This window comes from Zonotrichia leucophrys, chromosome 17 (genome assembly GCF_028769735.1).
Source record: "Zonotrichia leucophrys gambelii isolate GWCS_2022_RI chromosome 17, RI_Zleu_2.0, whole genome shotgun sequence".
Classification (NCBI taxonomy): Eukaryota; Metazoa; Chordata; class Aves; order Passeriformes; family Passerellidae; genus Zonotrichia; species Zonotrichia leucophrys.
The window spans coordinates 9,191,424-9,218,413 of record NC_088186.1 but is presented as its reverse complement, the minus strand read 5'-3'; the positions used below and the strand labels follow the sequence as shown (position 1 = coordinate 9,218,413).

Sequence of the window (26,990 nt, the reverse complement as noted above, 5' to 3'; positions counted from 1 at the left end):
ATCCAAGTCCCTCCAGGCTCTGGGCAGCAAGAGCCACACCAACAGATCTTGGAGTTCAGCATTTCAGGTGGCAATGGATGATGGAGCATCTGGGCTCGGGAATAATCCGAGGCAGAGCTGGGAACTGTCTCGGGAGCATATGGCAGGGAAAATAACAGCAGTGCTTTCCACCTTCTGTGAGTGCTTCACCCACTTGGGAAAAGTGGCTTTGATTTTGATTCATGGAACGAGGCAGAAAAGAAGGAATGGATTAAGCAGCTACTTCTGCAGGCTTGTGAAGAGGCTGGAATGCAGAGCATAAACAATCAGATCACGTGGGCAATTATGCATAAAGGATCTGTTTTGGAGAAAAGGGGTTTTTGGATGCTTTTCTGTAGTGTGTTCATATGGGAGCAGAAGGAGCGTGGAAAAACTAACAAATAATCCCTGAGTGCCACGTGAAGATGCAGCTCAGGGTGGGGAGACTTTGCCAGGTCTCTCTCTGGCCATTGGCTGAAAATGCTGCACTTTAATTCAAGCACCTTGATGAGCTTTATAGCTGCAGTCTAAAGCTCTGTAGTGGTAAACACTTCCCAGGCTGTTCTCTGCAGTTGTTCTTAGCTTTTATTCTTTTCTTTCTACTCCCACTGGCTTCACACCCTCTGTGCTGTACCAGGCACGGGGCTCTGCTTTGATTCCCAGACACCAAAGCCTGGAGAAGGGGATGTTTTCCATGTTGGAGCAGTTTAAATATCACTGCTTTGCATTTCTGGAAGATCAGCAGACAGGAATGAGAGGGCAGCACTGTTCCTTTGCCAGTCTGGCAGTACACAGGGGCTTGGCTATCTGAGAGCTCTGTACCTGCTAAGGAGTGCTGTGATATGAAGCAGCCTTAATCCCAAACTTTGGCTCTTCTTGTTGTCTTAAAGCAGAGCAGAGGAGGAGCACTGTGATTTCTTCTCTTCCAAACTGCCAAAGGCAGGATTTTTCAAAACAACAGAAGAACACACTGATTTTTTCAGCATGGAGTTTGTTCAAAGCCTGGCCAAGGCCAGTTCTGCTTTTGGAGTGCTGGTGGATGGCCAGAAATGTGAAATGGAGCAGAGAGCTCACTTTCCACGGGGGAACATCACACTTGTGTGGGGCTGTGAGGCTTGGAGAACCTGCTGCTGTCACATCTGGATGCCTCATCCTTTCTCTGGCTGCTGTGGTTGAAGTGGCAGGACGAGGCTGGGTGAGATTCCCACCCATTCCGAGTGTTGACATGGAGGGGGTCACACTCCGAGATTTGGCTGCTGAAGCCAGAACTCTTTGTTGATGTCACTGAGCCCAGGAGAGCCACCTGCTCCAGGACAGGAGGAGGACATGTCCTGCTCATCCTGCTGGGATGCTCCATCCCAGGGTGGGGAAGGGCAGCAATGATATCTTGTCCCAAACCACTGGCACAGGCAGTGGCCAGCCTGCACAATAACCACTTCCCCTGCTTGCAGCAGCTTCCCTGGCTGCTGCAGAGGAGCCCCAAGGGGTCCATGTGTTTCTTCCCTCATTCCTGATTTCTCCTGCCTCAGCATCAGCTTGAGATTGCCTTTTCATCTGAGCAGTGCCTCTACCCCAGGGGGAGAGCTGGCATCAGGAATCATTTCTTCCATCAGCTCCCTATTGTTGAAACCCTTGACTCTTTGCCAGGGTTTCAGCCCAGAGTGGAAATGGAGCTGATAGAGGCAGAATTGAGACAAATGAATGGCTGAGCCCAAAATCTGATATACAGAGACAGGTTAAGCCCTCTGCTAAAGAAATAGCTGAGGCTGGAGAGTAAATTAAGGAGAATTCACTCAATTCCCTGGTAACTGGTCCTTGGAACAGGAAAAACAGGGACAAAACAGTCCTTGGAGCAGGAAAAACATCTTTCCTGTTGCACCTACCCTGCTCCATGAGGATGTGCTCCACACCATGGGCAGAAATACCCTGTGCCTGCTGCTCTGTCCCTGTCAACCAGGAAAAAGTGATGAGTTTAACTGTGACAATCAGGATTGCTACAAAGGTTTGGAAGCCCAGTTTAGATGGTGGAGCCAGGCATTGAGCCATGAAGTTTTACAAGCCCAGCCTTCATCCCTCATTACAAGCAAGACGCCCTTGCTCAGCCCATTCTCAACATCCCCAGCTTCCTGCTGAGCTGTTCTGGTGGTGCTTGGAGAGGCTCTGTGTGCCCAGGACCTCCCTGCAGCCTTTTTCCTGCTGGGATGGGCTGTGGTGACTCTTTTTTCTGTCCCAGGGTCTCCCTTTGCCCGTGCCAGTTTGAAGAGTGGGAAGAACGAGAGCTCATCCTACTTCAGGAGGAAGGAGAAGATGTTCCGCTTCTTCATCCGCCGCATGGTGAAGGCTCAGAGCTTCTACTGGGTGGTGCTCTGCGTGGTGGCCCTCAACACCCTCTGTGTGGCCATGGTGCACTATGACCAGCCCGAGAAGCTGACCACTGCTCTCTGTGAGTACTGCAGGGACCTGGGGGTGCTCAGCCTGGAGAAAAGGAGACTCAGGGGTGACCTTATCAGTCTCTACAGCTCCCCTCACTGCTGGTTTTTGGCTCCGTTTTCTATCTCTGTCAAGAGGGATTGAAGCTCTCAAAACAATATTTCCTGTTCATGCTTAAGTGTTTATTATTTCTTATCTATGTTACAAGTGGGGAGTGTTACTATAGGACATGAAAAAACACAAGCTCACACCGCTGTTCTCAAGGTGGAGAAAAAGGGAAGTTTATTTTCTGACTCCTACATTTATAGTTTTCCAAGAGTGACAGTGGATTGGAGGGTGACAGTGCCACCTCTCCAATGACACTGGACAAACCAACAGTCCATCAAATCTCTCTTCTTCCATATAGAATGCAAAACAATGAGTTATTTACAGAAAGTGTGTGAGAAAGTTCACTACACGAATGTCAGCATCAGAAGGCTCAGAAAGTCTTAAAAAGCCAGGGTGACAGTGAGCTCTACAGCATTCTACCAACAAGGAAGGGCTTTGGGACACTGCAACGTGTCCAGAGGGGGCAACGAGGCTGAAGAAGGGCTGGGAACACAAACCCTGTGAGGAACCACTGAGGGAGCTGGGGCTGTTTATCCTGGAGAAAAGGAGACTCAAGGGTGACCTTACCAATCTCTACAGCTCCCCTCACTGCTGGTTTTTGGCTCCTTTGTTCTAGCTCTGTCAAGAGGGATTGAAGCTCTCAAGACAATATTTCCTGTTCAGGCTTAGGTGTGGTGGTGTTCACAGCGGTCCCAGGATGAGGGAAGAGATGAAAACCTTGACTCCATGTTTCAGAAGGCTGATTTATTATTTTATGATATATACTATATTAAAAGAAAATTATAAACTATACTAAAAGAATAGAAGAAAGGATTTCATCAGAAGGCTTGAAAGGAAGGGAAGGAAAGGAATGGAATTATAATAAAATCTTGTGACTGACTAAAGAGTCCAAGACAGCGGACTGTGATTGGCCATTAATTACAAAAAAACACATGAGACCAATCACAGATGCACCTGTTGCATTCCACAGCAGCAGATAATTATTGTTTACATTTCGTTTCTGAGGCCTCTCAGCTTCTTAGCAGGAAAGATCCTAAGGAAAGGATTTTTCATTAAATATTTGTGTGACGCTTAGATGTTTATTATTTCTTATCTATATTACAAGTGGTGAGCTCTACAACATTCGACCAACAATAAAGGACTTTGGGACACTGCAGTGTGTCCAGAGGAGACAACAAGGCTGGAGAGGGGCTGGGAACACAAACCCTGAGAGGAACCCCTGAGGGAGCTGGGGGTGCTCAGCCTGGAGAAAAGGAGACTCAGGGCTGCCCCCATCACTGCACAGCTCCTGAAAGGGGCCTGTGCTCAGCTGGGGCTGGGCTCTGTCTGCAGCAGCACTGACACAGCCAGAGCACACAGCCTCGAGCTGTGCCAAGGGAAATACAGGTTGGGTATTACAGAATCACAGAATAATGAGATTGGAAGAGACCTCTAGGATCATCAACCTATGCCCTAACACCTCAACTAGACCATAGCACCAAGGGCCATGTCCAGTGGTTTTTTTAAACACATCCTGGAATGGGGCAGGAGAAATTGTCCTGGAGCAGGATGCACAAAAGGAAGGGGAATGATGCCTGGGAAAAGCAGGATTCTCTGGCTACCTTGTGTCCAGAGAATGTGAATTTGTGTCGCTTTGCAGCTGATCTGCACCCATGGGTGATTCCTGTTGGGGACACACTCAGAGCTCTGCCAGCTCTGACATTCCTGGGATACCAGCAGCTGGAATGGCCTGGGAGATAAAAATCCTGCCAGTGCTTATGGAATCAGGCACTAAGCCCCCATTGTGGTGTGATTCCTGGCAGAGCCTTTAAAAGGTTTCAACTTTACAGCTCTTTTTGGGTTCCATGCCCTCCCTGATGGGGTGTGATGACAGGGGATGGGTGTCACCATGCCCTCCTGTGACATTAAGTGACAGAAATACTCCCAGAGGGAAGATTATCCTGTATTTGTGAAAAGATTTTATTTTAGCTGGTTCCTGTCGTCACCTGGTTTAGCTCAGAGAGTCTAGAAGTGCTTTTGAAATATGAGTTTTGGGTTTTTTAAATTGCTCTGATGAATGAGAAATGGTGTCTCCCTGAGGTCACAGACTTGCTGACAAAGCTTTGTTAAAAAAATATGGAAGGTGAGGGATGGAGCTTTTTTTTGTTTATTTTAATGAAGTTTGGAGGCTGGGACTCCTAGAGCTGGAAAACTCCTAGAAATTCCTCATACTGATAATGCAAATTTTTCCCTTTCAAGGGATGGGATGAGGTTTGTTTCTGGAAGACAAAGCCATTCATGACCCTATAAAACGGCCAGGAGCAAATCTGTTATTCAGCACTTGACCAGATGAAAATTTAAATAAAACTTCTAAAAAAAAGCAAACAGAAGACTGGAAAAAAAAATCCTCAGATATTTCCAACAGTCTAACAATGTTGGCTTAGATCTTTAAAGATCCTTATCTACCTAATTTGCCTTGATTTCTCTCTAAATTAGATACTTAAATATTTCTTGCCTCAGATCCTCAGGTCTTACCTTATTACAAGGAAGGCAAACTTTTGAAGTTTTTTTTTAATAGACCTAAGAGGTCAGGAATACTGACTGCTCTGACATCAAAAGCTCCTTATTAATATTTGTTGAAATATTTAATGCCACCTGGTAATGGAGCTCTAATGAGAGATGTATAATAAGGACAGAAATTTCTTTCAAGTCTTTTTTTTTTTTGGCAAGATTTCAACTGAAAAGAGAGACAGACCATACAGAGAAGTCACTCTTGCTTATTCATTCCCTCAATTTACCAGAAGAAATAATAAGCTAGATTGGCAGAGTAATTAAAAGTTTGAGGATTAGGATTTCCTCTGGAATTAGGACTAAATGTTTAGGAAACAAACCACACACTTGAAGTCTTTAAACTCAAAAAAAGGTCACAGATTTACAAAACTCAGTTTTGGGAGCACCTTTTACAGTGACTTTTCCAAGGGAATATGGAGAAATCCACAAGCCAGAAACCCCTCAATGTTGCAGTGAGGGCTGGAAGGGCTGGTTCTGTCTCTGGGAATTATTCACCTCTAGCTGGGATATTTACCTGAGACAGAGGCCACAAATTAGGCTTCCAATCTATGCCAGCTGAAGACAAAAAATAGGGAATAGGTTGGAATTAGGGATGGATCCATGTTTCAGGAACTCTGCATTTGTCCAGAACACCCAGTAATGTCAATCAGTGTCAGGAGCACTTGGGCAGCAAGTTTGGATTTCTTGGTGTAGAGTCCCACTGAGCTGGGAGTGGGGATCCCACTGCCTGACACTTAATGGAAGAGGCAGAAAACCACAAAAATTGAGGATTAAGTTCTCAGCATCCTCCCAGCCTTTGCACATCCCACTGTTCTTTGCTGGGAGCCCTGAGGGTTCTTTGTCACTGGGGGAACACCTGGGCAGGGGCTCCACAAACCATCCCTGAAATGGGGCAGAAAAGGGACCTGAGAGGGTCACCTGGAGCCACCTCCCTGCTCCAGCAGGGCCATCCCAGGGCACAGGGCACAGCATTGTCCCTGGAATATCCCAGGGAGGAGACTCCACACCTCCTGAGCTGCTTGTTCACCTCACAGGGAAGAAGTTTTTCCTGATGTTCAGGTGGAACTTCCTGGGATCAGTTCCTGCCTGTCCTGCTGTCCCATTGCTGGAGCAGAGCCTGGGCCCTGCTCTGAGCCCTCCTTGCAGATGTTTTGATGAGATTCCTCTCAATCATCTCCTTTGGAGGCTGAGCAGCCCCAACTCTCTCAGCAGAGGTGCTCCAGTCCCCTCAGCATCTCTGCCACCCTTCATCCAGGAGCTCTGAGTATATCTGGGATGTTAAACCCTGCTGGAAACCCCCCTGGCATTGGGGAGGGGCAGCCCAGTGTGGGTCAGAGAAAAAAACCAGATTATTCAGAAGTAGGGAAAGGTTTTGTGAATGCTCACATTGGGTTTTTAGACAGGGTGGTGCAAGATTGGTCACTGTGACAATGAGAATAAAAACCAGAGATCCCAGACTGTTTTGGTTGAAGAGACCTTAAAGCCCACCCAGTGCCACCCCTGCCATGGCAGGGACACCTCCCACTGTCCCAGGCTGCTCCCAGCCCTGCCCAGCCTGGCCTTGGGCACTGCCAGGGATCCAGGGTGGGCACCCTGTGCCAGGGCCTGCCCACCCTCACAGGGAACAATTCCCAATTCCCAATACCCCAACTAAATCTCTCCATGAATGGTCATAATGGAAATTCTGAAGTACACCAGCCAGTTTTGGGGGTTTTTATTTGTTTGTTTTGGGGTTTGTTTTATTTTTTAAGATGGTTTTCGCTACAAGAAGAAGCAGAGGCTCTGTGGGCTCATTTTAGGGATGATTATCTCTGCTCCAGGCAGAAACCTGTTTTAGTGTGATTTTTGAGCAAAGAACTTTGGAGAAATGTCCTGAAAATCCCTGAAAAGTTCAACCTCTTAAATTCCTAGTATCCCATACCTCCAAACCCTCCTGAATTCCAGGCTGAGGAGCTGTGGGGCTGCATTCACACCTGGCTGTGCACTGGGGATGACCCAAACCTTCCCACCCCTTTCCTGGGGGATGGCAGAGCTTCCGTAGGCTCAGATTTCTACATATCCCTAATTAAATACTGAGTGCAGGGAATATTTGGTGCCTTAAGGACTTTGCTGGTTGTTTTGGTGTCACAGTGATGGCCAGACTGCTGTGGTGCTGTGAGGGTCCCCAGGATGAGGTGAGAGATGAGGATTTGAATCCAAGTTCTCAGAAGGCTGATATATATTATATTATATTATATTATATTATATTATATTATATTATATTACATTACATTATATTATATTACATTACATTACATTACATTATATTCTAAAACTATACTAAAGAGAAAGGAGACATCAGAAGGCTAAAACAAGTATGAATAATAAAAACCTGTGACAGACTCAGAGTCTGTCACAGCTGGACTGTGACTGACCATTAATTAAAAACAATTCACATGAAACCAATCAAAGATGCACCTGTTGGGAAGCAACCTCCAGGTTACAATCAGATAATTATTGTTTACATTTCTTTTCTGAGGCTTCTCAGGAGAGAAATCCTGGCAAAGGGATTTTTTAGAAAATATCATGGTGATAGACAGACTGGATGTGTCCCCTCACTCCTGCCTGGGTAACTCACAGCACAAACATCTGGGGAGGAGCCCAGCTGGAGCTGAGCCCTCCAGGAATGCTCCTGGAAAGCCCCAGGGTTTGTGCAGAAATCCATTAGATAGAGGCAGAACGAGGGGATTTGAAACAGCTCCTGGAAATACTGGTAAAATCCTTTAACTGGGAGAGTGACAGATTTTAAAAATGGCTTAAAAGTTAATCCATGGTGAGGGAACATCGCTGCAGAGGAGCAGGGCCTGGCTGCTGGGGTGCAGAGCAAGAGAGAAATCAGAAATTCCAAAGATGCTGTTTCAGGGAAGGAACAGGAATGGACTGAGGAGGCTTTTTGTGAACTGCAGCAGCAGGAGAGGTCTAAATGCAAATCTGTAAACAAATCAAAATGAAAGGTTTCATCTTTTTTTTCCAGGAGGTGCTAAAAGCCCTACTCAAAGACCCAAACAGACTCAAACACTACACAAGATCAATACTTTCTGCTCTATTTTAATTTCTGCAGTTCCTTTTCTCTTAGTCTGGTAAATCAGACAATTCCACATAATCCTTATGAGCATCTATAGAAATATGAAAGTACCTATAGCCTTTGCCTAGGAAAGGAAGATGTGAGGAGTTAGAAAGGATCTGCTAAACCCTGCAACTCTACCCAGGCACCTCTAATTCAATTATACCTGTCCCTCTGGGGAGAAGTTTAATTACATTACAAATTAATTTTACTTAAAGAACAGTTGGTAAAAGCCTACGGCTCTGCATTGATTTATTTTTCCCTTGGTCTTTTCTTTTAACTTTTCTGTTTTGAATTGTTCTGATTAGCTTTCTCTGCTTGATGCTCCATATCTCTACAACTGCTTTGGAAAAAGGACTGCAGGAGCTTTGGAGAGAGGCTTGGGATTTCTTTAGCCTTATTGAAGGCACTGATGAGGAATTCTTTGAATTCTTGTGGTGTGATTAATAACAGGCAATACTTCATGCCCCTGTAATTATCCTCAAATTCAATCAGAGATTCTCCTTCTCTGTGTGGAAAGGACTCCAGGGCCAAATAGGATTTCTCTCATGCTGCAGATGGACACTGCTCACTGAAGCACAGAACTTTGGTTAAATAAGGTGCAGTTGCCTATAAAAGAATATATTTCATGCATCTGTTTCATGATTTTGTTATCATCTCTTCACGCTCCTTTCCACCACTGCCAATATTCTGAGAAAGAGGAGATTTCTGTCAGAAACCAACTCTGCAATGGCAGCACTGAGGTCTGGTAGCAGCAAAGATGAATTTTCAACCTGGGGACACCAGGAGTCACCAGGGCTCTGCCTTTGGGAAGGGCAGCCCCTGAGTGAAACTGCAGTGACCCAGTGCTGAAACCTCCTCCCCACAGTCCCTAAAACCCATCCCAGAGTGCCAAAAACCCACCCCATAGTGCCAAAACCCATCCCACATTCCCAAAACCCCATCACACAGTCCCTTAAACCCATCCCACAGTGCGAAAAATTCATCCGACGGTGCCAGAAACCCATTCCACAGTCCCAAAAACCCATCCACAGTCCCTAAAACCCATCCCACAGTGCCAAACCCCATCCCACATTGCCAAAAACCCATCTCTCAGTCCCTAAATCCCATCCTGTGGGAGCAGCTGCAGGCAGTGCTGCAGGGCAGGAGGCCCCAGGGATGGGGCTGGGCTGGGCTCCTCTTCCTCTGCCTAAAGCTGTGGGGTGAGCTTGGGACCAGAGCTCTCTGGGTCTGTGGGATGGGTTTTTGGGACTGTGGGATGGGGTTTTGGCACTGTAGGATGGATTTTTGGGACTGTGGGATTGCTTTTAGGGAATGTGGGATGGATTTCAGGGACTGTAGGGAGGAGGTTTCATCACTGGGTCACTCAAGTTTCACTCATCCCAAAGCTCTGTTCTTCAGCAAGTCCTGCAGGGATCCTTCCTGTCTCCTTAATCTGAACCCCAAATCCACAAAGCCTCCTTTTGATAAATCCAGTGTTTGAGCACAGCATTTGAGCCATTATGGCCTGTTCCCTGCCCAGTGCTGAACCTCATGTTTGGGGCAATTTGTCGTTTTTTTGGTGCTGCTGTTGCCTTTGAAGCCAAGACCCAGCTCCCTCTGGATACCAATATGCAGGATCTGCAAGGAAAAGGCTTTCTGGAGCATATTTATTTCTGCCTGCTGAGCATTTCACATCTGCTTGGGCAAAAAGGGGGAAGTTTTGCCCTGCTGAGGTTCTTTTAATGCGAGAGGAGAGGGAAGTGACAGGCTCAGCAACTGCTTCTGATGCCACTGGACATGGAGATGGGGCAGAAATGGAATTATTTCATAAATAATTGACAAAAAGGAGCTGCTAACTCTAATTAGGAACCTAATTCAAAGGTGTGGGGTGAAGGGATGCTTGCATGACCTTTGCCAACAGCACAGCTTGGAAATGAAATAAGAGTGTTTGTATCAAACCTTTCCTCCTTAAATCACATCACAAAATGCTTTTGAGTAAGGCAAATGAAATTAGGTGAGGTTCGAATACCAGGAGGCCCAAACAACAAAATTGCATTTTCAATTATTTAGGCAGGGCCTTCTCAGAAGAAATTGTGTGTTGGATGCAGCAGCCTCTCCATGGAGCCAATTCCTTCTGCCTGAGGAGTTCAGGGTCTGAATTCCACTTCCCTCCATCCCAGCCTCACTGGGCTCTGATTTGTAGCATCTGGTACCTGCTGGGACACAGCTCTTGCTGCCAGGTCTGGAATTCATCAGCTTGGAAAGGCCAAGGGTGGCTCTTGCAAGAGCAGCAGAAGGAAGTTGAGTTTTGGATGCTCTGAGTTTTAAACATTTCCTGGCTTTATATTTTATTTTTTTAATATATAATCAAATATTTCTTGATTCTTTTTTGCTACTTTCTGCCTTTTTTTGGGTGATATTGTGGATATGCAGGATGTGTCAGCCTGATGGTGATAATTTGCATTTCTGATACCCAGGGTGTGTTCAGCCTCTGCTGGAGCAGTGACTGAACACTAATCCTTGCTCCTTCCTCCTTTTGTGCCCCTTTGGGATGATGGTAATTGTCTTGACAAAGTGTCTTGAGGTCTGTTGGTGCAAATTTGCAGTTAAAAAACACTGCTGAGGAATTTTGTCATTCTGTGGAAGAATCTGGGGGGGGCACCTGAGCTGTGACTGGCACAGGTGGGGCTGGGGCAGAGATGAGGGAATGAGAATCTCCCTGCCAGAGATATGACACATGTGGGAGCTGTGCTTTTCTTCCTGGAGGATCCACAACCTCTCCCCGTGATTTTATCAGCTGATTTAATGAGGTTTCACAGCATGGGCTGGATATCAAGCCTTGGGATAGGGAGCCTGTGCCTGGAAGTTGTGCCAGTCAGCACCTGCTGAGTGTGACACCAGAGTCCCTCTCCAGCTCTCCAGGAGCCCCTTCAGGCCCTGCCAGGGGCTCTGAGCTCTCCCTGGAGCTTCTCCTCTCCAGGTGAGCACCCCCAGCTCTCCAAGAGATGCTCCAGACCCCTGGAGCATCTCCAGGTTTGCTCTGGACTCAGGGCTGCCCCCATCACTCTGCACAGCTCCTGAAAGGTGCCTGTGCTCAGCTGGGGCTGGGCTCTGTCTGCAGCAGCACTGACACAGCCAGAGCACACAGCCTCGAGCTGTGCCAAGGGAAATTCAGGTTGGATATTAGGGAAAAGTTTTTCACAGAAAGGTGATAAAGTTGTGGAATGGCTGCCCAGGGAGGTGGTGGAGTCCCCATCCCTGGGTGTGTTTAACAAAGCCTGGATGTGGCACTGGGTGCCAGGGCTGAGTTGAGGGGTTGGGGCTGGGTTGGACTCGATGATCTTGAAGGTTTCTTCCAACCTGGTCATTCTGTGAATTCTGTGAATTCCATGACTCATTCCAGCAGCCCCAGGTCCTCCTGCTAGTCCCAGAGCTGGAGGCAGCTCTGCAGGTGGGGCTCACCAGAGCAGATGGAAGGTCAGATGCATTCCCATCACAATTATGGATATCTCCTTGCTCTGGGATCCTTGGTGCTGGACACAGTTTCCTCACTGAGTCCTTGCACCTCCTGTGAGAAAGGAGAGAAAAGTTGCAGCTTGGTCAGCTGTGAAGAGGCTTCTCCTCAAAAGCTCCAAGATCAAGGTGAGAGGGAGTTGTGCTGCTCCTGTGCCCTGAGACCCAGAGGGAGGATCTGCCTCTTCCTGGGAAAAAGGCTGTGGGTCTCAGATTTTGTCATCCTATTCCTCAGCTGGGAACATGTTGTCCTTGGAGTCTCCTTGGATGATCTTGGTGCTGTTTTCAAGGAGAGCAGCTCACGTGGGATAATTAATACTCCTGAAATTTCCTCCCCTTTTGCAAATGTTGGCACAGGTGTCCTTGCAGGCTCCTCACTAAGGTGTTAATAAAACCTCTCTCATCTCATTATTGCTTCCTGGAATTCAGGGAATTTTATGCCCATGGTGTTCCATGACTGGCTTTCATTTAAAATTTCAAATTTAAAACCTCTTTTATTTTTGAGTAATTAAAGCTGGAGTTTTCAAGGCATTTCCAAAGACACCCAGGATGGCCCTGGGCCAGCTCTGCTCACCCCCTATGGATGTGCAAGTTTGGGAATGGAAATCAAAGGCAGAATGGGAATTTCTCCCCACACTCAGCTGAAGCTTCAGATTGCAGGAGGTCAGAGAGTGGTGGAATCATGGAGGGGATCCCCAAGGATGATCAAATCCAGCCCCTGTCCCTGCCCAGCCCCCCCAGCAGCCCCAGCCTGGGCACCCCTGGCAGCGCTGCCCAAAGGCTCCTGGAGCTCTGGCAGCCTCGGGGCCGTGCCCATTCCCTGGGCAGCCTGGGCAGTGCCAGCACCCTCTGGGGGCAGAGCCTTGCCCTGAGCTCACAGAATCACAGAATCACTGGGTTGGAAGAGACCTTCAGGATCATCAAGTCCAAGCCAGCCCCAACCCCTCAACTCAACCCTGGCACCCAGTGCCACATCCAGGCTTTGTTAAACACACCCAGGGATGGGGACTCCACCACCTCCAGAACATTCCAGAACTTTATCACCCTTTCTGTGAAAAACTTTTCCCTAATATCCAACCTGAATTTCCCTTGGCCGATCTTAAGGCTGTGTGCTCTCATTCTCCAGCCTGAGCTGCCCTGGCCCAGCCCCAGCCGTGCCCTGGCTCCTGTCCCTGTCCCAGAGCAGAGACGGGAGCTGTCCCAGAGTGCAAAGCACCTGGAATCCAGGATCATCCTGCTGAAATTTTCCTTGTATCTGTTTCCCCTCTTCTGTCTCCGTGCACCTCTGCATAAAGTTTGGCACCATCTCCTTTTTATCATTCCTGGAATCATAAAATTGAAATTACAGGAGACTTTCTTGTAGCATCTGTTCTGCTGCAGCCTCTGAGAACCTCCTGTGCTGCACTAAACAAGGTGATTAATCCCCACCTTTTGAGGTTTGATTCTTTTCCTCATCTTTTCTCCAGAGAGAGAGCTTTGCCTTCTGCTGTTTGGTTTTTCTTGGTAGTGTAGGTGGTTTTTGCCTATTTTTTGGTGGTTTTTTTTTTTTGTTTTTAACATTTCACTCTTGCTATTGCTTATTGGCCTCCAGATCCAAACTTAAAATGCCAAAGGCAGTGTTTGCTGTAGCTTCAAGTTCTCAAAACTTGATGTGGAAATTGAAGCCTCCAGCTCTGTTCCTTCTGCCCTTTGTTTCATCATAGGTGATAAATTTTCCCATCAAAAGCTTCCCAGCCTGTGATATGTGAAGGAAAAAGGAAACAGAAGGGGCTCTTCCATAATTACAGGGCTATAAAGGCATAATAAAAATAAATGTGGTAACAGGAGACACAACACCTCTGAATATGAGCCCTCAGAGTCAGCACTTCTGTTGGGTAGGAAGGTATTTTTATCATCAGAGAATGGTACAGAAACTTACACCCCACACCCAAAAGTTTCCATCTCTTGCAAGTACAGAAGTCCCAAAACATCTCTGCAATTAAATTTGACCTTTAAAAATATTAGATACAGGGCTTTCCTTTGAAATTCCTTTACAGGACAATGATTTAATGCTCCTTTTCTCACCCAAGGATACAGGTGAGCATTGCCTTCACACAGCTCATGGACACACGGAGAAAATTGTGTGAAACTGTGCTTGGCTCCTGTTTGCCATTGCACAGGGATTTCCTCCTGCCAGCAGGCCGTGAAAAAAGGAACAGAAATTCCCTGCATGAAGAGCTCTGCCCACCAAGGATTAATTTAATCTCTTCTCCTGTTCCCAGATTTCGCAGAGTTTGTTTTCCTGGGGCTGTTCCTCACTGAGATGTCTCTGAAGATGTATGGGCTGGGGCCAAGGAATTACTTCCACTCTTCATTCAACTGCTTTGACTTTGGGGTGAGTAACGTCCAGCAGGGTTGTGGTGGTGTTCGCAGGGATCCCAGGATGAGGGAAGAGACAAGGATCTGACTCCATGTTTCAGAAGGCTGATTTATTATTTTATGATATATATTATATTAAAAGAAAATTATATATTGAAACTTACTAAAAGAATAGAAGAAAGGATTTCATCAGAAGGCTTGAAAGGAAAGGAATGGAATGATAATAAAATCTTGTGACTGACCAGAGTCAGAGATAGCTGGACTGTGATTGGCCATTAATTAGAAACAACCACATAAGACCAATCACAGATGCACCTGTTGCATTCCACAGCAGCAGATAATCAATGTTTACATTTTGTTTCTGAGGCCTCTCAGCTTCTCAGGAAAAAAGATCCTAACAAAAGGATTTTTCATCAAATATGTCTGTGACACAGGGTGGATAAATCATGGAATGGTTTAGGGTGGGAGAGGCCTTAAAATCATCTAATTCCAACCCCCTGCCATGGCAGGGACACCTCCCACTGTCCCAGGTTACCGCAGCCCTGTCCAGCCTGGCCTTGGGCACTGCCAGGGATCCAGGGGCAGCCACAGCTGCTCTGGGAATTCCATTCCAACCCCTCCCCACCCTCACAGGGAAGAATTCTTTCCCAATATCCCATCCAATCCTGTCATTCCATGTCCTTGAAAGCCCTCCCTGTGACGAGCAGGTGTCTCTCCTGTCATTCAGGTGCTGGGCGTTTGAGGATGAGTATGGAAATCCACAGGAAGTGCTCCTGAGGGGAGCAATCCCTGTATAAATTAGCAGTGAAATGCATTCAGCTTCCCTCGTTATCCTCCTTTTGGAAGGGAAGTGACAGCTGGGGGATTTCATTTCCTCCAGCCCCGGGCTCTTGGCAGCATCAGCACCCCGGAGTGCTCTGATTGCAGATTCTGTCCCTCCCATTGCAATGAGCTGATTGAAAGACAAAAAAAACCCCAAAAACCCCACACATCTTCCTGCTCATGTCACCCACTGAGCAGCCTTCACCTGGAGTCACAGGGCAGAGCTTTGCAGACATCACCAGGAGCAGCAGAGTGAACACCTGATGAGGTGACAGCAGGGCAATAATTCAAATCCTTTCAGTGCAGAAGTCCAGGCTCAGACTGTGAATAGCAGGGCTGGGTTTGGCTCCACCTGACAGAGAGCCTGGCATGTGGACGTTAATTTATTCATTAAAAGCTATTAGCTGTAATCTCTGCTCAGAGGAGAACTCTCTCTTATCTGCAGTGTGGGCTGAGCAGGACTCAGGCTGTTGTAACAACCCAGATATGGAGCTTCAGATCCAGCCACCGGCACACAGAGAGGGGCTCAGTATTGAAATATTACCAATACAGCAGGATGGGACATGCCTTGGCTTATCTGGGCCTTGGTGCTGAACCAAATAGTGGCACTGTGGTGTTTCACCCCAGAGACACTTTGGGCTGGCTGGGTGCTGCAGTTGGCACATGGAGACAAGTCCAGGCCTGCAGGAGCTCAGGTGGTGCTGGGATGGAGCTTCCCCCATAACAGGGGCTGCTCCTCAGGTTTTCCCCTGGCAGAGAAGCTTTAAGGGCATGGTGAAGGAAAGGAGTCAGTTCTGATGGAGGGTTTGGATCCAGAGCTTTATTCTGGCCCACAGGCCTCTGAATGCAGCACCAGCTCCAACAGAACTCCCTGAGCCCGTGGTTGCTGTTCCTTTAACCCTGGGGAGCTCTGAGCTGCCCCCCAGGCTGGCTGCCAATTTCCTTGGAACCCCAAATCCAGGCTGCTTCCTCCACGATAAGAGCTTGTTGGGAACAGGTGATTTAGGAGCTTGCACAAGGCAAAAGCTGCACTTAGGAGGTGTCTGAGCTTTGTGGGCTGTGCAGCCGTGGCAGGGAGCTCCACCGAGGGTTTCCCAGGAGGAAAAGCTGTTGATCTGTTGCTAATTCCTCCTCCTTCAGATAATCCATAGGGATCCTCCTTCTGTCTGTGTTTTTCCCTCCCTCACCCACCTTCCAGCCCCCAGAACGAGTTCAGCACTGGAACATCACAGAGCTCTGTACCCAGTTTTGTCTGACAAGCCATCGAGATGGAACCGTGCGAGCTCAAAGGGTGAAACAACAAACCAGAGCAACATCTGCCTGGGGAGCAGCACTCCAGTGGGAACCAGGCTCCCAGGAGGGGCTGCTGAGGAAAATTAATTATCAGTGCCATGTACAGGGGCTGAGGAAAGGTTTTTGCTGATTCATGAATGCCTGGGTTTGAAAAGACAGGTGTCTGCTAAGGAAGGCAGGAGCCTTCCCTGAAATGGAGAATGTAAACCCCCTCCCTCTGAATTATAGCTATTTTGAAATTGTGGGGCTCTCAGGCAAAGATATGGGAATAGGAATAACAGTTCTTTACTAGGGAAATTAAAAATGCAAATGCAAGAGTACAAAAAAATAAACACCACTGCCAGAGTGAGACCATGCCCTGCCCCCTGTGTGTCAGGGCGGTGTCCCAGCCCCATCCATGGGGGCTCAGCCCTCCTGCAGTGCCAGCTGTGGCTCTGCTGCAGCACGGATCCTGCACAAGGGGGGAGTTTTCCTCTGCAGCTCCAGGGCTGCTGCAGATGGGCCTGGGCTCCCTCTGGCCATGCAGGGCAGCAGAAAGCTGCTCCTCTGGCAATGCAGGGGGCAAAGGCTGCTGTGCTGTGCCAGGCTCAGGTTGGATCCAGGTAGGAATGCTTGGCTCCTGCCCTGGGCGCAGCATCTCCCCATGGGATGCTGGAATGGGATCAGCCCTGCAGGGACACTCAGTGGCCATGGACAGCAGAGATGTCCTGGAGGGAGGGTTGGCTGTGGGAGAGAGAAAGAAACAACTGCCCATGGACAGCAGAGAACTGCCCAGCTCTGACAGATGGCAACAGAACACACACCCAGCTACACCTGTGACAATGAGGGATTCCCAATGGTGGGAGAGAAGGTTTAGGTCCTTCTTCAAATAGCAGATACTGGAATTATCAACTATTGTGGGGTTCCCTTTCCCTCTGTATTTTCTGGAAGCTCAGGGCACAGCATGTGTTGCAGGACACTTCTGCAGTGATGGAATTTTCAGAGACACCCCAAGTTTCTGTCATGAAAAGGTGGGAGAAGGAACTGTTGGCATTTGCAGTTGAGCCAGCATTAAAAAGTTCTAATTATGAATTAGTGTCCTTCAAAAAAAGATGTTTTAAGGTAGTTTGATTGCTAGAGAAGAAAGCAACGAGCACCTCTCAGTCTATGAATCACAGGATGTTCTCCTCCTGGCTATGGAGAATGCTGGGGTGAGGTTTTCCAGTTCTCCTGGCTAATTTAGGATGCTCCTGAACTTTTTGTAATAAAGGGGTTTCCAGTGCTGCTGCCCCCGTTAATCCTCCCTCCCACAGCACAAACCAGCCTGGCTCTGGTGATAACCAGTTCAGAACTGGTGTTTATGCTGTGCTCTGCCCAGCTGGGGCCCACAGGCTGTGGGAGCTCAGCAATGTTGGGTTAATGTGAATTACACCAGCAATTGGCAGGGAAATGCCTGTTTGATCCTATTAACTCTGCAGAAACCTGTGTGGGTTTAATTGTCCTTCCCAGCTGTGCTGAACCCATCACTGTTTGTCCTTTTCCTAATGAAGGATTTCTGAGATTATGTTTTCCCTGCTTGAGGTGAATTCTCTGCCATCCTTAAACCAACCAGAAAAACAAAATTTGAAAAGCCCACCTTGATTTGGGACAATTTTTTCAGCACCCCCAGGCTGAGGGCCAGGCAGATGATGGGATGTGTGTGCCAGAGGCTTTGCAGGATCTCATAATAATTATTGCTTTAATTGCTCTCCTAAAGACTCTCAGCTGCCAGAAGTTTCTGGTATATGTTACCCAGAGCTGCTGTTTTGCTGTAGATGAGAAAATTTAGTCTTTGATGGGAAGAAGAGGATGGGGCAGTGCCCTCCTGCACCTCTGCAGGTTGTGCGGGGTGGAAAAAGGAATGACAGTGGGCTGGCAGGAGAATGTTCTTTTTTGCTTTGGTTTTAAGCTTGTTTGAAGCAAAAATCTCAGCTTACTGCTTGTATTTTGTGGTAAAATGCCCAAGTTTTATTTTCTGAGTCCCATCAACTGTTGGCAGTTGCATTAAAAAATGTAATTAAAAATTACAGTGTCCTTCAAAAAAAAAAAGGTATTTTAAGGTAATTTGATTGCAAGAGAAGAAAGCAACAAGCTCCTCTCTGTATATAATCACTGAGTATTCTCCTCCTGGCTATGGAGAAAGCTGGGGTGAGGCTTTCCAGTTCTCCTGGCTAATTTAGGGTTCTTGTGAATAGCCTGAACTCTGGTTCCTGAGCACTCCAGGGAGCTCAGCAGCAGCTGTGCCCTTGTTGGAACCCAGGACATTCCTCTGGCTGCCCTGGAGGACTCCAGACCCTGGCAGGGGGCTCAGAGACCTTGGCACAGAGTCACAAACACCTGTGCCTTTGATTTTAGCCCATGGAAACAATTACCAACTTTGTGTGAAGATTTACAAGCCACAAGAGTTTGAGTAGAATGATAGTTAATTTGTCGCAGGGTGAAAAAGTAGAATTTTGGGGATTTAGAATGGGGGTTCAGGAGGCAAGATGGAGGAATCTGGGTGTGTCCTCCTCCTCCTCCTCCTCCTCCTCTTCCTCCTCCTTCCTTCGTTGTCTCCGTCATCTTCGTTGTCTTCTCCTTCTCCTTCTCCTTCTCCTTCTGCTGTGATGGTGGCACTTTTGGATTGGTTTAGAGTAGAGACAGACTGTCTAACATAGGTGGTAGGTATTGGAAAATTATTGTAAATAAAGTACAGGTAGTTCTTAGTATAAAAGGTTAACACCACCCCAAGGGCAGGGACTGTGCCACAACCCAACCTGCTGGACAGATCTCAGCAGGTCAGGGAAGGAATGTAATAGATAAAAAAAATAAATAAACAACCTTGAAAAGCAAAACCAACAAATCTTGACTTCTTATGTTGGGGCTGGGAAAAAAGAGACTTTCTAATACCTTGGGAGCCATTTCAAGCACAGAAAACCCGAGATGCCCTCTCTGAGGTGGTCTCTCCCTGCAGGTGATCGTGGGCAGTATCTTTGAGGTGATTTGGGCTGCAGTGAAGCCGGGCACCTCCTTTGGCATCAGCGTCCTGCGCGCCCTGCGGCTGCTGAGGATCTTCAAAGTGACCAAGTAAGTGCAGCTCCCTTGGCACCCACAGCAGGCTCTGAGCACCCCAGGAGATCCCTGCACCCAGCCCCAGGGCCAGGAGGAGTGCTTTCCACATTTATCAACAATAAAATCATAATTAAATCGCTAAAAAGTTAAAAATAAACAAAAAACCCCCCAATGTCGCAACCCCCTGGTGCAGCTGGCACAAAATCCCTGCCTGCCCCAACCTCCAAGGTCTGCACTAGGGACAGGAGCAGATTGAATCTGCAGATGCAGAATTCCCCTTTCCTTGGATGGGCAGTTGGAAATTTTGGGAATTCCTGAGCCTGGATTTACACCCAGGAGGGATTTTAGGAGCCCCTTCTCTCCTCAGCCTCACATCCAGGTTTGTCTGCCCTTGGTTCTCAGTGGGCTGACAGCAGAATGTCTTTCTTTGCTTTATCTTCAGGCTTGTTTAAAACAAAAATATTGTGTTATCATTTGTATTTTATAAAAATCCCAAGTTTTTAATATTTTTATAGAAATGTCAATTGGTAAAAATCTCAAGTTTTATTTTCTTTCTAAGTCCCATCAACTTCCCAGTGATCTGATGACAATTCCTTAAGTGGGAATGACAGTGGGCTGACAGGAGAATGTCCTTTTTTAGTTTAAAGCTTGTTTAAAACAAAAATCTCAGTTTATCACTCATATTTTGTGGTAAAAAGTTTGTTTTTTTTTTTTGCTTTCTGGGCCCCATCAACTTAGAATGTCTTTCTTTGCTTTATCATTAGGCTTGTTTAAAACAAAAATATTGTGTTACCACTTGGAATTTGTGGTAAAAACCCCAAGTTTTATTTTCTTTCTAAGTCCTATCAACTTCCCACTGATCTGATGACAATTCCTTAAGTATCCAGGCTCTGGAAAAGCAGCTTCCCTGGGGATTGCTGGGTGCTAATCCTGGGGCTGAGCTGCTGTGCTGACACAAATCTGAAATGTGTTCCTGCTGCCTGGGCTGGGACTGTTGGAGTTTTTCAGCCTGGAGGCTCTGAGGTGGAATTTTCACTCAGGTTCCCACAGCTTTTCTGTTGTTTTTGTGCTCCTGCCTTGAGTTAATGTGTGCTGGCTTTAGCAAACAGCTCCTGTGCCATCTCCAAACCCATCCAGAGCCGTTTCTGCAGGATTGCTGTGGAAATTGATGACAAATTTAGGCGCTCCTGCTGTTGTTTTCCACCTTATTTTTTACACCATTACCTCTTCAGTGCTCCCTTGTTTCCTTCACTCCCTGCATTCTTCATGGCTTGGAGTAACAGGAGCAGGGACAGCCCCTCCCTCCAAAAATACCTCAACCACCTTAAATAGATACAGAAAATCTGAGCAAAACAGTCATTTGAAGTAAACAGGAATGAGTTTTGTAGCTCTCTGGGGCTGATTTGTACCTGCTCATTGTTTATTTCTAATTATTATTATTCAGATTCAAGATTTGTGTGTGGTGGTGGGTCATTTGTTGTCCTCTGGGAAAAACAGAGTGGAAGCTTTAAAGTTCTGTAAATGTTCAGCAGGAAAGCTGGGCACCTGCACCAAAAATGTCACTGTGCTTTACCTTTGCACTGATTTATGTGTGAGAAACTCCTGGGTTTGCAGCAAATGCAGAGCAATTTTCACCAGTTCATTTTTCCCAGAGCTGCTGAGATCTGCTCTTGCTAATTTTGTAAATATCTTGGATGTTTTTGCAAGTTACAATTTTAGTTTTGTGAGTCCTGACCCCTGATTGCAGTCAGCATGATAAAGGGATGAAACATGGAATTATTTAGGTTGGAAAAGATCTTCAAGGCCATCGTATCCAACCAGTCTTTCCAAGGCCACCACTCACCCATGTCCCCAGGTGCCACATCTGCAGGGATGGTGACCCCACCACTGCCTGGGCAGCCAGGCCAGGGCTTGACAAACATTTTAATGAAGAAATTTTTCCCAATACCCAACGTAAATCTGTGTGGGAGCATTTGAGGCCGTTCCTTCTTGTTATTGCTCATTCCTTGGGAGAAGAGATTTAACTTCACAAACCAAGCTGAGGGCTCTGCCCCTTCTCAGGACAGCAAGTGACACTCTCAAGCCACTGATGCTGAAGTTCCCCTGCCTTAATTAAGTGGATTTTTCATCCCACACAACAGAATTGAGTTCATTGCGTGACCAGAGCCAGGTCCTTGCAGCTCCCATGGGGAATCCTGCATTATCCCAGTGCCTGAGTGAAAAGCCAGGTGTCTGCTGAGGAAGGCAGGAGCCTCCCCTGAAATGGAAAATGTAAACCCCCTCCCTCTGAATTATTATAAATTTCAAATTAATGGGCTCTCAGGCAAAGATACGGGAATAGGAATAACAGTTCTTTACTAGGGAAATTAAAAATACAAATGTAATGGTACAAAAAAAAGAAAACAAACCACTGCCAGAGTGAGACCATGCCCTGCCCCCCTGTGTGTCAGGGAGGTGTCCCAGCCCCATCCATGGGGGCTCAGCCCTCCTGCAGTGCCAGCTGTGGCTCTGCTGCAGCAGGGATCCTGCACAAGGGGGGAGTTTTCCTCTGCAGCTCCAGGGCTGCTGCAGATGGGCCTGGGCTCCCTCTGGCCATGCAGGGCAGCAGAAAGCTGCTCCTCTGGCAATGCAGGGGGCAAAGGCTGCTGTGCTGTGCCAGGCTCAGATTGGATCCAGGTAGGAATGCTTGGCTCCTGCCCTGGGCGCAGCATCTCCCCATGGGATGCTGGAATGGGATCAGCCCTGCAGGGACACTCAGTGGCCATGGACAGCAGAGATCTCCTGGAGGGAGGGTTGGCTGTGGGAGAGAGAAAGAAACAACTGCCCATGGACAGCAGAGAGCTGCCCCACAGATGATGATAGAACACACACCCAGCTATACCTGAGACCCATGTGAAATAAATTCCTATTAATAAATTTCTCCCCAAAGGCTCTTCCCCACTCATGTTCTCCCCTGCCTGCTCTGATCCAACACAGGTACTGGAATTCCCTGAGGAATCTGGTGGTCTCCTTGCTGAACTCCATGAAGTCCATCATCAGTTTGCTTTTCCTGCTGTTCTTGTTCATTGTGGTCTTTGCTTTGCTGGGGATGCAGCTCTTCGGAGGGCAGTAAGTTCTTGGGGTTTTTTTCGCTTTGTTTTTGGTTTTTTGTTTGTTTGTTTTTGTTAAAGTCAGGATTAAATTGTGAGACTATTTTTTGTTTGGACTTAGATGTCTGATAGTTTTTATTTAGGTTATAGTTTTCAAGTTGTGAGTTCTGTAGTATTTTTTCTTTAACATACAAAATGCAGCTGTATCTCTTTTTTTACAAGATCTTTTAAGGACAAACTGTCTAATTAATAAATGATAGTTGAATTATTTTTATTTTTAACTCAATAACTAACTATTTGTGTTTTGCAATGTGCATTATTTATTTAATGACACAATACTACTTAAACTTATGAAGAAGGAGGTGAAGAAGGAGGACTGGCTTCTGTCTTAAAACCTTTATTTTGTTTTATATACTATATATAAAAATTTGTTCTATATAATATTCTAAAACTTTATACTTTTAAAATTTTTTACTTTGTGATATTACACACTTTTATTTAAACTATACACTTGTAATCTTAGTTTTATTATTTAATTTTATAAGTTTTTTCTACGGCTTTAGGTCAAATGCAGTGTTCTCTTGGGGGTTAGTGTCTGTTAGTACAGAAAATTAAAAATTTTTAGTAACTAGGTTTCTAACAGTGAGTCTGAGAAATCTTTGTTCTGCCTGCAAGGGTTCACATCCCTGATTTCAGGGCTGGGGATAGGGAAATAATTCCTGTTGTGGTGTTTTCCCTGGAGCTGGATTCTTTCCCAAGGGAGAATGTGCCCAGTTCAAAGCTCCCCCATCATCCCCTGGTGCCCAGGACACCCAGAGCTGAAACAGGACTGGGGGCAGCACCCTCTGTACTGTTCCTTCCCTGGTAACCAGAGTGCCATTGTATTTATCCACTATAAAATATAATATCCAATTATAAAATATAATGGCACTCTGGAATATTTTCCCGCTGGAAAACACAGTTTGGTTGGATCTGATTATTCTCATTAGAAATGCCAGCAATGGTGAATTTTGCAGTAAGAACCATCACAGTGTTACCATTTAACTCCAGCCTCACTTCTGAACCGAAATAATGAAATGGTTTTGTTTGGTCTTTTATTTTCCCAGTCAATACCTATTTTATCTTTAAAATGGTAAAAAGAAATTATCTGCTAAGAGAGTAATTTCAATTTGAGCTTTTACACTTGAGGATGAAAACTTCTTGGAATGGCTCATTCTGCAAAATCATTGGACATTTTGATTGTTCATTTTAATTGGGGATGAAAATGAATTTCAGAGCATCGGAATTTTCTCTGGGAATGAAATTGAGTTTTTGCTGATGGTTCTGTTAAGCACCTTCTGAGATGTTCCCCACTGAGCTTGCCTGGGGTGTTACAGCCAGGTGGAACAAATGTTGCTCCCTGACTTGGTTTATGGGGTGTTAAAGGGAGTTCCAGGCTGCCTGGAGCTGCCTGTCCCTCCCCACTCCTGTTTTTATTTCTCCCTTCTCTCCAGGTTCAATTTCCAAGATGAAACTCCAACCACGAATTTCGATACCTTCCCTGCTGCCATCCTCACAGTCTTCCAGGTAAAGCCATTTCTTGTCCTGGGGCAGTGCTAGAATTGAAATTCCTGGGTGTTTCTTCTTGCTTTGGGGGCAAACAAGCTCCCAAAAATCTGTGGAATTTAGGAAAGGGGGAGTCCTTCCTTCTCATGTGTTTTACTTTTCTGACTGATACATGCATCACTAAAAATCAAATTAAAAATCAGTGTTGTGGAGAACTAGAACAAAAGATTTATTGCTAGAGGGAAGATGCTGATAAATCAGATATTTCTGTGAATTAAAATCTGTGTGTGTCCAGGCTGTGCCACATCTGGGTGTGCCCTTTGTGTTCTCCAGCCCCTGCCCATGGAGTTGCAGCTCTGGCAGATGCAATGCTTGGATTTAAAGCTGAATTTTGCAGCTGTTTTCTACCTAGTCTTTTTAAAAAACAATAATTGAAAGTGGTTTGAAATAATTTAAAATAATTCAAACATAATGTTTTCAGGTGTTTCCCAACTCAGGAGAGCTGGGGCTGCTCAGCTGCAGGTGACCCTCACAGATTTCATTTCTAGCCGTGTCCTGCACAGTGTGGGCTCCCCCTGATCCAGAATTCCCCAGATCTCAGCAAGGCCTGGCTGATGTATTTCAGTGTCACGACCCCAAAAGGAGATAAAAAGGAAGGAAGGGGGGTGATGACAATTTCTGGATTAAGACAGAAAAAGAATCTCAATGGAGATGTGTCCTGAGAGCTCTGCAGGAGCCACTGCCCAGATGTGAGGCAGGTTCAGTGCTCACCTCACAGGATATTGCCCATCATGGGGGATTAAGATTTGCATAAGATTTGCATAAAGATTTTCCTGCTCATCAAAGGAAGGGCTCAGACAGGTATTGCCAGGGAGCAGCTCCGGATATGAGCCCTGGGAATGTTGGTTTTGCTTTGCTTTGGGACTGGAGCTGCCTGTGGAATCCTCAGCTGGAATATTTCCTGTTAGTCCTGCAGTGTGGGGGGAAGGAAAGCATGTGGATATAAGATATTTGTCTGGAATGTCAGGGGTAGGAGCTAAACCCAGCAAAAGCCCTGGATTAACTATGGTCTCCCAGAGGCTCTTTGATACCCCCTGCTCTCCCTCCATCCCACTCCTTCCCTGAACTGCAAACTCCAGCTCAGTGTTTCTTTCACTCTGGAAAGTTGGGATCCCTTTCCAAGCTTTTCTTCCATAACCTCAGCCAGGCTCAGTCAGAGACAGCATTCAGTGTGCTGAATAAATAAAGTTAGATACACCCTGCCCTTCCTGTACCTTTGGAGATTCTCTATGTAAGAAGTTTCTCAAAGAAACCCTTCTGCCCTCTGCTTTAGCCCATTTTTATCCCAGCAGCCCTGGCTGGGTTATGGTCCTGCCACTGGATACTCAGGATGGGTTTTGTCCACCTGGCAGCTGGCTGAGCTCAGCCTGAATTCCCTCAGATGAGCATCAACCTTCAGCTCCAGCTCCTGAGGAAGTCCCTGAGAGCTGAATGCCCAGCTGTGAATAATCACATAAAATACACAGACAACATCCATGACACAGAGCCTCTGGAAAGCAGAGTTCTGTGTTAGTCACCTGTGCCCTGCTCCCTGATTTCCTCTGGCAATCCTCACAGGCTGCTGAGGCAGAGCAGAGCAGTGGGGACAGCTGGAAATGAGGGGTGGAAGTGGCAGGATGGGAGCAGAGCTCTGCCTGCCCATGACACACAGAATCACTGGGTTGGGTTGGAAGAGACCTTCAAGAGTCCAACCCAGCCCCAACCCCTCAACTCAACCCTGGCACCCAGTGCCACATCCAGGCTTTGTTAAACACACCCAGGGATGGGGACTCCACCACCTCCCTGGGCAGCCATTCCACAACTTTATCACTCTTTCTGTAAAAAACTTCTCCCTAATATCCAACCTGTATTTCCCTTGGCACAGCTCGAGGCTGTGTGCTCTGGCTGTGTCAGTGCTGCTGCAGACAGAGCCCAGCCCCAGCTGAGCACAGGCACCTTTCAGGAGCTGTGCAGTGATGGGGGCAGCCCTGAGTCTCCTTTTCTCCAGGCTGAGCACCCCCAGCTCCCTCAGGGGTTCCTCACAGGGTTTGTGTTCCCAGCCCCTCTCCAGCCTCGTTGTCCCCTCTGGATGCTCTCATCTCAATGTCCTTCCCAACCTGAGGGGCCAGAGCTGGACACAGCACTCAGGGTGTGCCCTCAGCAGTGCCAGTGTGTGGCTGTGGGTCAGTGTCAGAGCACCCTGCCTGTGGGATATGATCCCTCAGGCACCTCCCTTGCACTGCAGCCCCTGGAAGCAGCACATTCCTGTTCCTGTCCCCACCCTTAACCTGCTCATTATTCCAGGAACATTTCACAGCAGCTCTTGACAGCTGCTGTATTCCCTCACCTGCTGGCCCCTCAGTATTAAACAGTGAGCTGCACTCCAAATGGTCATTTGGGGCAGCTGAGGGCAGTTTGGAGCCTGGGGAATAACAAAAATAATCCAAATACACACACACAACATCCCTGAGCACAGAGCCTCTGGAAAGCAGAATTCTGTGTTAGGTACCTGTGCCCTTGCTCCCAAGCCCTCATCGCCTGTGCCTCTCCCTCTGCAGTGCTGTCCTTCCCTCTCCTCAGCAAAAATTCCTTACAGCATCCCTAAAGAGACCTGAATGAATTTCATTAACTGCTTGAGGACAGAGCCAGCAGATCCTGGATCCTTCAGGCTGCTCCCTAATTACTGAAGTAATTCCTGCAGCTGATGGGTGACAGTGGGAAGGACACCAGCTCCTCCTTCCAGAGCCTCAGGGAGCATCCTCAGCTTCTCCAAGCAGGCTGCTCAGTTTAGATTATTTATCTCTCTGCAAAAGCCCCATAAAACATCTCTTTTTTTTTTAAACTTGATCTTTTTGTTCCACTCTTCCACTCCTAAATAATCCAAAAGTTGGATTTTGAACCTAGACCCTGCTGCACTTAGTCATACCTGCAAATCCTGGTCTGCTTGGAAATAGAAAAGTTCCCAGTGGCTGCCCTTTCCATGAATATTTGTGTGATCAGAAATCACTTTATGGCTATTCCCAGAAAGCAGGAGCAGCTGTGAATTCATGGAAATTCTGTGAATGCACATT

At 46.9% G+C, this 26,990-nt stretch overlaps 1 protein-coding gene across 14 annotated transcripts in view; it reads left to right on the top strand.

Moving 5' to 3' along the window:
- The window catches only part of CACNA1B (calcium voltage-gated channel subunit alpha1 B), a 322,441-nt gene that overhangs the window by 183,292 nt on the left and 112,159 nt on the right, over positions 1-26,990 (top strand). For all 14 annotated transcript variants that reach the window (XM_064728143.1, XM_064728152.1, XM_064728150.1 and 11 more), the window contains 5 exons: positions 2,252-2,461; positions 13,966-14,078; positions 19,149-19,261; positions 22,223-22,354; positions 23,829-23,901. In XM_064728143.1, the coding sequence (XP_064584213.1) occupies positions 2,252-2,461; positions 13,966-14,078; positions 19,149-19,261; positions 22,223-22,354; positions 23,829-23,901 (641 nt within the window). The remainder of the gene's footprint in view (positions 1-2,251; positions 2,462-13,965; positions 14,079-19,148; positions 19,262-22,222; positions 22,355-23,828; positions 23,902-26,990) is intronic.